The sequence below is a fragment of the Ictalurus furcatus genome, chromosome 11, assembly GCF_023375685.1.
Source record: "Ictalurus furcatus strain D&B chromosome 11, Billie_1.0, whole genome shotgun sequence".
In the NCBI taxonomy this organism is placed as follows: Eukaryota; Metazoa; Chordata; class Actinopteri; order Siluriformes; family Ictaluridae; genus Ictalurus; species Ictalurus furcatus.
Genome location: NC_071265.1, coordinates 8,928,593 through 8,938,535, shown reverse-complemented (window position 1 = coordinate 8,938,535; position 9,943 = coordinate 8,928,593). Strand labels below are relative to the sequence as shown.

At 40.5% G+C, this 9,943-nt stretch overlaps 1 protein-coding gene across 2 annotated transcripts in view; it reads right to left on the bottom strand.

Annotated features, from left to right (window-relative positions):
- Positions 1-2,815: 2,815 nt before the first annotated feature.
- ror1 (receptor tyrosine kinase-like orphan receptor 1) overlaps positions 2,816-9,943 on the bottom strand; it is a 138,259-nt gene continuing 131,131 nt past the window's right edge. For both annotated transcript variants that reach the window (XM_053635732.1, XM_053635731.1), the window contains one exon: positions 2,816-9,673. In XM_053635732.1, the coding sequence (XP_053491707.1) occupies positions 8,234-9,673 (1,440 nt within the window). In that variant the 3' untranslated portion in view covers positions 2,816-8,233. The remainder of the gene's footprint in view (positions 9,674-9,943) is intronic.

Below are 9,943 nucleotides of genomic sequence, written 5' to 3'. Positions count from 1 at the left end.
TGCTTGAAAGTTTGTGAACCCTTTAGAATTTTCTATATATCGGCATAAATATGGCCTAAAACATCATCAGACTGTCACACAAGTCATAAAAGTAGATAAAGGGAACCCAATTAAACAAATGATAGAAAAATATTATACTTGGTCATTTATTTATTGAGGAAAATGATCCAATATTACGTATCTGTGAGTGGCAAACGTAAGTGAACTTTGCTTTCAGTATCTGGTGTGATCCTCTTGTGCAGCAATAACTGCAACTAAACGTTTCCGGTAAATGTTGATCAGTCCTGCACATCGGCTTGGAGGAATTTTAGCCCGTTCCTCAGTACAGAACAGCTTCAACTCTGGGATGTCGGTGTGTTTCCTCACATGAACTGCTTGTGTCAGGTCCTTCCACAACATGTCTATTGGATTAAGATCAGGACTTTGACTTGGCCATTCCAAAACATTAACTTTATTCTTCTTTAACCGTTCTTTGTTAGAATGACTTGTGTGCTTAGGGTTGTTATCTTGCTGCATGACTCACTTTCTCTTGAGATTCAGATCACGGACAGATGTCCTGACATTTTCCTTTAGAATTGGCTGGAATAATTCAGAATTCATTGTTCCATCAATGACGGCAAGCCGTCCCGGCTCTAATGTAGCAAAACATGCCCAAACCATGATACTACCACCACCATGTTTCACAGATGGGATAAGGTTCTTATGCTGGAATGCAGTGTTTTCCTTTCTCCAAGCATATCACTACTCATTTAAAATAAAATAAAAAATTCTATTTTGGTCTCATCTATCCACAAAACATTTTTGTTTTGTAGATGGATGAGAAGGCAACACACTACATTAAGAGCCAGGGGGGTGTAAACTTTTGAACAGGGTGATCAGTGTATATTATTTTGTCTTCTGGGAAACATGTAAATGTCTTATGTAGCTTCTGAAGGGCAGGAGTAAATGGGAAAAAAAACAACAATCTTTAAAGATCTTTATGCCTTCTTGAGCATAGACATGGGGAGAGCATGTGAAACTTCACACAGACAGTAACCCAAGCTCAGGATCACACCAGGGAGCTTTGTGGAAACAGCAGTGTTACTCTTGAAATCAGCAATCCTAGATACAATCCATCAAACATATAGTATGTTGCCATTTCAGAAATTTAAACCTTCATTCACGAGTTGAAAGATTAAAATGAATCCATGAAATTTAGACCCGAGATTAATGCAATGAAGCAGCGGGTTTAGTATTAATCTAGGTTTGTGTAAAACTGTAAAACTATCACGAGGATTAAATGATGTCTTAAATACAACCCGAGTACCACAGGACTGTTTGTTAAACTTGTTTCATTTCAGATTAAATCTTTTTTTTTTTGTAGCGCTGTGAGGACACCCACATGCCAAGCTATAAAAATAAATCTAATAAAATCAATCAACACAATTTTATGACATTGTGTAAAGTAGTTGTTTCAGGTCTCATGCCAGGACAATGATTATGCACCAAATTCACAGATGTGCTGAAATATCCATGCACATGTTAAAGCTTTAATGCACGTTTAACATAAGAGAAATATAAGGACCGGTCTCATATTAATCTCTAGACAATTCTGCATTTCACACAAACAGTTGGAAAGCAATGACCTAATGACCATCAATAAATAATCCCCTCCGTATAGCAGTTGTCCAGGTAATTACATTAACAGCCATACAAACACCTGTGAGATGACAGATCGGGTCGGTTTCCTCGCTCTGCATTCCAGCCTGACTTGTCATTTCTGCACCGGTTCCAGATAAGCAACGCTGGAAACCGGAGAGCAGAACTGATCAAAAACATTCCCAACATCAAACTCCTCTCCTTCTCTGAGCCAGGATTGTGTTCATGTATGCGTGTGTGCATTTAATCATCTCTCCATATGCACAACATTACTCTTCTATTGCTTTGGCAAACACGCATGACTCGTGTTCTTTTCTTTAAGGAAGGATTTGTGGACATAAAGGACTTTTGTTTATTGACAGACAAGGACAAGCTTTTCAAGGTACCTTTGAAGTGTGAGTTAATGAAGAGCAATATAATCTAAACCATACTCAGCGGCAAACACACACACACACACACACACACACACACACGTATGTTTGTCTTACTATCTTTTGTGAGGACCTTCCATTGACATAATTATTAATGCAGATAATTAACACTATACTACATCTAAACATAGTCTTAAGCTCAGTAACCAAAAGCAAACAATTGCTCTCTTATAGTGTTGTTGTTATTATTATTATTATTATTATTATTATTATTATTATATAAAACCTGCAGTTTTTGTTGATAAAAAAAACAAAAAAACCCCAAACAGTTTTCCTTAGGGGGACCAACCAAATGTCCCCACAAAGTCAGAATGGACTTTGATGTACTACATTTTAATAAACACAGATCACATAAAATAAACAAACATACTCCACTTTAACTATTTGGCTTCCAAAACATTTCCATATTACAACATAGTATGAAAAAAAATCCACCAAAGCAGGTTACAAGTTATGTTTTTACAAGTAAAAACATTTACTTGGCAACCCTGACAGAATCTGTGCTGTATTTTTGTACAGTTATACCTTATTTTACCTCAAGAGGCTAATTCTTTACGTTTAGGATTACTGCTAAAGTTATTCTGTGTCACCCTCTTGTGGTCAATTAGGGTATAACAGTGTGATGACTGCAATTCTTTGCTAAACAGCAACCCCTGCCAAAAATTTGGCAACCCCCACACTTAGAGAATGTTCACAAACAAAGCACAACATTTTTTTTTTGTTTATTAACTGAACATTCTGGCTTTGTGAAAAGTTAAATGAAATTATTTTTAATTAATGGCATATTTTGTTTCCGGATCAAGTAGAGGAAAAAATGATGGCATCACTCAATATTGAGCAAAAAAAAAATGATGGAATCACCTTGTAATCTGCATTTCTAAAACAAATACCAGCACTAAGTCTAAAAATGCAAATTAGTCTGCAGTTAAAAGGAGAGTGCTTACAGACCTTAACCTTGGACTTTTTGAAAGGAAACCTGGCCCCAACAAGGGAATTGTAAATTGAAACAATGGAAAGGATTGAAGGAATTCCTTCAAGAGGGAATACTGAAATTGTGGCAAAAGATGTTGCTTGTTCCCAGACAGCTGTGTCTAAAAGTACCAACAAAATGGGAAGGTTATAAAAGGAAAACATACGGGTCGACCGAGGAAGACCTCAAAGAGTCAGGATAGAAAACTCAAAGCAATACGCCTTAAAATAGAAAATTCACAACAAAACAAATGAAAAACAAATGGGTGGAAACAGGAGTCAGTGTCTGTGACAGAACTGTAAGGAATGGCCTGAATGAAATGGGATTTACGCACAGAAAAGCCAAACGAAAACCAGCACGAACACCTAAACAGGAGAAAAGAAGGCTACAGTGGGCTAAAGAGAAGCAATCATGGAGTGGGGATGATTGGATGAAAGTGATATTCAGTGATGAATCACGAATTTCCCCCTCATTTATGATACGAGGTTGCATGTCAGGTAAAGGACCAGGGCAGACCTCAAGAATTAATACACAGGTGCACACTGAAATTTTGGACATTTTCCTCATTCCATCAATAGAAAATAGGTTTGATGATGATGAATAATTTTTCAGGATGATGATGATGATGATGATGCATCTTTCCACAGAGCAGAAAGTGTTAAAGCTTTTCTTCAGTAAAGGCAGATCAACTGAATGACCTGGCCAGCAAACAGTCCGGATCTCAATGCGATTTAAAATTTATGGTGCAAATTTAAAACATCAGTCCATGACAACGCTCCATCCTGCAAAGCTAATCCATCACCCGCTGTTCCAGAAAGTTAAACCAGCTTTGCCACGCCTCAAAGAAATCAGACTGGCATAAAAGCCAAGAGGAGGAGCAACAAAGTACTAATTGTGATGTTGATAATTCCATAATCTTTTCCTCAACATTGACTGATACCATATTTTTTTCCACTACATGATCTGGAAAAAAATATGCCATTAATTAAACAATTGAACTTGTTTGAGGTATATTCCACGAAGCCAGAATGTTCAGCTATTAAACAAATATTGTTTTGTGTCAAATCTGTGATTTGTTTATTTGCTATGAAGTAAAAAAGCCAGGTGAACATCCTCTAATTGTGGTGATTCCATCATTTTTACCAGGGGTTGTATAACTGTTTCATTTACAATGCTTTATATACAACATGGTCTCATTACAGCGTAACTACTTGTACTACTGAATGAATTAATGTTGCCATGACGCCCTTGATTTTAGTTTAGTTCTTATGAAGAACCTAAAATAAATCAGGTTCTTCATATTATATGTAGCATATTAACAATTGATTTGTATGATTTACTCTCAAGTTGGGGGACGGACACGGTGGCTTAGTGGTCATCACGTTTGCCTCACACGTCCTGGGTTGGGGGTCTGAATCCCACCTCTGCCTTGTGTGTGTAGAGTTTGCAGGTTCTCCTAGTGCTTCAGGGGTTTCCTCTGGGTACTCTGGTTTTCTCCCCCAGTCCAAAGACATATACTGTAGGCTGATTGGCATTTCCAAATTGCCTGTAGTGTGTGAATGGGCATATGTGTGTGTGTGTGTGTGTGTGTGTGTGTGTGTGTGCGCCCTGCGATGGGTTGGCACCCTGTCCAGGGTATCCCCACCTTGTGCCCCGAGTTCCCTGGGACAGGCTCCAGGCTCCCCGTGACCCTTTGTATTATAAATGGATGGGTGGGTGGATCTACTCCAGTTCAAAATAATCAAACGTCCTCAATATGACAAAAAAACAACAGTTGTTTAATAGCAAGTTTGCCATACAAACTATTTGTGCAAAACTCTTCTCACAATGACACAAAGAAAATCAAGGCCACATAAGTTGACATATAAAATGTGTAAACGTTTAGCATGTATTTACTGCGTCCTTAATGGCGCCCCTCTATGGAGAGCCAAAAAACGATTCACAGTCTTCAGTATTAAGTGGTTTTTGACTTGCCGTACAAGCGATTATGGTTACAAATCAAACAGCTATATAAAACCTCCGATCTTCCTGGAGGCAAATGCATGAAGACACTTCGAAAGAACAGATAAGTGATTTGTCCACGTTACAAACATGAGCTCGTACCATAATCATGATCACCAAGAGTCTCAGTATGGTTAGAGGTTTATAATATTGCAATATTGTTGATACAAAATGTTGTACAAAAATAAACCATTGATTCAAAAATAAACTATTCAAATATCAGTTATTTCATGCATAGCAAGGGGAAGTTCTTTCATAATATGCCATAACATGTTACGACACAGGCAAAAAAAAAAAAAAAAAAGAAGGCATTTCTGGAGAAGATTGTTCTAGCTTTGTATGTATAACCTTTTAACTGTACCCTGAATAACAGCCTGAACCCTGGTGCACATCTGTATTTGATAGTTGCATAGCAACTAACTAAAATAAACAATAGAAAGAGCTAGCGACTAGACAGTGCAGCTATTCCCTGTGACGTTAAGGTGAAGTTCCCAGTCCAGTCTAGACAAGTCGACACACAAAGAAAATAAGAACGTGATAATACGAGTTGGCAGATACAGGATTGATCAATAATATGAGGGAAGAAGAGAGAAAATGCATTCACTTCATTTGTACACAAAGAAAAGCTCCGAGCCCCTTGTGAACCCTGTGCATATACTCAATAGCCAGCTTTCATAAGACATTATGATGGCGTCGAATTCTCAAATCTGATTGGTCAGAAGATGTTGATTAATTGCAAGACAAATGACATGTTTATTTGAATGCATTCATTCTAATTATCATCACTACGGTTTCTACTGTGAAAAACAACTAACAGAGACGTGCACGGCAGACGCTCCAACCGAGAAGATTCGGAAAACATGGAATAGTTGATATTGTGAAATTTTCTGTTAGGAGATGCTGATTTAGTATTTTTGGAAGGAGTCTCAAGTGTCAGCACAGCCCCAGGTAAAACTGTTTTGTCAGAGGTAAGGTGTCCCATCAGAGAAAGTCAGAGCAATTTGTGGCTTCTTTGTAAAGATACAATGTCTTATGAACTTCAAGAAGGGCGCGGGTGAGGGTGATGAGGGAACAATGTTTTATAGATAGCCCTAACCCTATGTTTAAAAACTTGGAGTTAGGGCTAGCAATAAAACAACCCTAAACCTACCCCTAACCCTAACCCCAAGGCACTAACCTGTTTCATGAACGGTTCACAATATTGAATGCAAGTATAACCAGATAAAAATGTGTCATTCTTTAACAAAAGAGAAAATTGTAATCGCTGGCAAACTGCTGATGTATTTTACAAGCTGTATAGTGAAGAAAGCTATTAGCTGAAACATCTGCTCTCTGGTCTTTTTAAGCTTGCTGATCTTTGCACATTTTTTTCGATATGCAAGTTTAAAATAATAAATATATATTTGGATAGACCTCTGTGGTCTGGTTTCATTCGGTCTGTGGACAGCCTCTGCCTTCACGCACATGAGAAAATTTCTCTCATTTGAGCACAACTATCCTTCTACCTAGCCGTATCGCACAGATATGATCTTTTCTAGGCATTCTCGCTAATACACAATGCAAAGGCTGAAAATTCATAGAGACAAAAAATCTCATTTGAATTGAGTTTGCAGAGGAAGACAGATTAAGTGCGGAGACATCCAGCCAAACAGCTGCAAGGATGGAAGCACGATTGAACATTCAGAGAGAGAGGTACAGTAGATAGCTTGACTTGCCATTCCAGAATAGTTGGACCGCTGTTAGACAGACAGATAGAGACGGTCAGCCAGCCAGTTATACAGATAGACAGAGTACACAGCTGGTGAGTTAGATAAACAGGCAGCACAACAGATAGACAGCTCAGCTGACCAATGACAAAGGTAGTCAGATAGAGAGCCTGGTGAGCCAGCCAGCATACAGACAGGTTGAGATCATGGCATGCCACACGGAGGATAGAGAGCCTCAGTAGATACAGAATTTGGGGATTTTGGATAGTACTACCAAGCTGCCACTGATCAAGGCCTTTAACTTTCATCTGTTCAGCTCAACTGTGTTGCACTGAATAAAAGGGTCTGCCAAATACTTGAATGTAAAGGTAAATGTAGAGCTGACAATGCTACGATTATGACCGGTATCATTCAGTGAGTGGTAATTGGTTCTACCAGCTAAAATGATCATGACTGACTTTAAAATACTTACTAAGTACTTGGAAACATCTTAAGATGGATTACTAAGATAAATGTGAAGCACGTTTTGTCATAAAACTGCATTTTTCTCATCAAACATGGTGTAAGTGTAGTTCAAAGCTAAAGTGTGATTTTGAATGGAAGCAAAATCGACAAAAAAAGGCCTGATTTGTGACAAGTGATGCTTGACACAGTCACAGATATACCTGTTAGTCTTGCCAAAGATTGGTCAAGCTGGCAGAATAAGAACAGATATGTCAGGGAAGAGGAGGTACCATACATGTAATATCTTTGTCTTAATTTTGGCCTTAGGGTATGCAAACTTTTGCACTCACCAGTTTATGACCAGAAACAGTGCAATAAGTTTTACCAGAGGTCAGGCATAAAAGGTTTTTAGTCTATACAATGAATATGTATAGTTTTCAATGACAGAAGATTTAAAGCTACCTGAAAAGGCAGCATGGAGTTGGAATATAATAAAGCATCAACTCATTCACGAGGTCATTTCAAATGAAAATTACTAGACCAACAGTCCATAACCAATACACCCGATTACCACTGCAATTACCAAAGCGAAACCAAACTGTCAGATTGATGACTTTGAGAAAAGAGAATGAGAAATGTTGACGAGCTCAAGCCACAGTCCAATCAAAATGGCTTTGAGGCAGACATGAAAAAGGCATGATTTCATGACCATTGTATTTCAGGGCTGTGATCAAGATGAGGATTCCTTTACAGCAAGCTCATATTCTCATCCAGCTGGAAAAGAGTGACTGGAAGAAAATCAAAGGGTCTCAAAGTCTTCTTCAGGTATCATACTGATATCATCAGTAAGAGGAGATGAGGAGGTGTTCCTTTATTCTTTTCTTACATTTTTCATATAAAAAAAAAACAAAACAAAACCATAGAATATAAATCTTTTACATTCCATTCCGGCTAGTTGGTATTTACACAGTGAAAGAAAACATTTTAAAATATCAATAATTATAATCATTTACAAAAAAAAGAAAGAAAAAGGAACGATGTATTCACAAGTCAGCGGTGATGACCGATTCGCCGTACATGAGTCTGTTGGAGTCGGCTAACAGAGACGCCTGAGCCGGGTCCATCTGCAGCCCCTTTTGTGCCATGTGTCCAAACATGGACACCGCGCCGCCCTGCATGGTGGCCACAGGAGCTAGAGTGACGCAGTGTGAAAGCAGTGGCGTGTTTGCATCGTGGTTCGAGCCTGTGGAGGGCACGCTAGTAACATGGCCCGTGCTGGTGGAGCCACTGGCGCTGCTGGGGGAACGACTCTTAGGGGGAGGACAGTGCTGGAGCACTCGTGTGGGTGCCTGAGCTGAGGCAAAGTGGGCAGCTGGGAAAGCAGTGTAGCCTGGAGGGATGGCGTATCCATTCACAGGGATGAAGCGTTGGTTCTGTGGCATTGGTGCTGCCACAAAACCTGCAATCTGACCTGCTGGTATTCCCTGAGGAGCACCATAGATGTATCCGGCATAGCGTGGGCTGCTGAGGTTGCTGACGGGACTGGCACTGAGCGAGGTGGTCTGAGTGGTGGCATTGCCTCCGGATGGTGTGCTGGAGCTGGCGTGGGATGACAAACCCTCCCAGGCACGCAGTCTAGCATGGACGTCCTTAAACCTGGGCCTCCGTGCAGGTCCTTCCTGCCAGCAATCGTTCATTAGCGTGTAGACGCGTGGCGGGCAGTCGTCTGGGCAAGGCAGCAGCTGCCTCTTGCGCACCATCTCAATCACTTCCTGGTTGCTGAAGCCGTAGTAGGGTTGAAGACCGAAGCTAAAGATCTCCCAAAGAACCACTCCAAAAGCCCAGATGTCAGAATCTGTGGTGAACTTTCCATACGTGATGGCTTCTGGAGGCATCCAGCGGATGGGCAGCAGTGTTTTTGGCTGCACGCGATAGTAATCAGAAGAGTAGATCTCCCTTGACAGTCCCAGGTCTGAAATTTTCACATGAAGTTGTTCTCCTACAAGTATGTTCCTTGCTGCCAGGTCCTTGTGGATGAAAAAGTGGCTGGCCAGGTAGTCCATGCCAGCTGCTACCTGCATTGCAATGTGCAGGAAGTCTCCATGGTCCAGGCTGGACTTAACAGTGCCGTCCTCATCGCTGCTGCAGCCGACGTCAGAGTGTGGCGAGCGCATGACCAGGAACTCATGGAGATCTCCGAGTGGGAGGAACTCGAAGAGCATGCACACAGGCTGCTCCTGTGTCACCATGCCCAGGAGACACACAACATTAGGATGGTGGAGCTCTGCAAACACAGAAGCCTCCTGCTGGAATTCGTTCCATTGCTGTGGGCTGGAGAAGTCCTTCAGAGTCTTGATGGCCACAAGCTGAGCATGCTCCATACCTGGCAGGTACAGGTGACCTTTGTAGATTTTACCAAAGGTGCACTCACCCAGCTCCTCCATGAAACGTACAGCTGACAGAGGCAGCTCTTTGGCTTTAGTCTAGAAGAGAGGAGAGAGGAAGAAGTGTTTACGGTAAAATTTAGACCACTGTCGATACATGGTGATTTTATTTACATGCAATGACTATTTTGCCATAACATCCAATGACTTTTAAACATCAGGTGATAGACTGCTACTTTGACTTTCCCCTGAGAAGTTTATTATTTTAGTTATAGTAAATAAAATAGTTTTGAACGAATTGTTTCCTTAATGATTGCAAGCTGTCCAGGCCCCAAGGCAGCGTCAAACCACGATGCAACCGCCAGCATG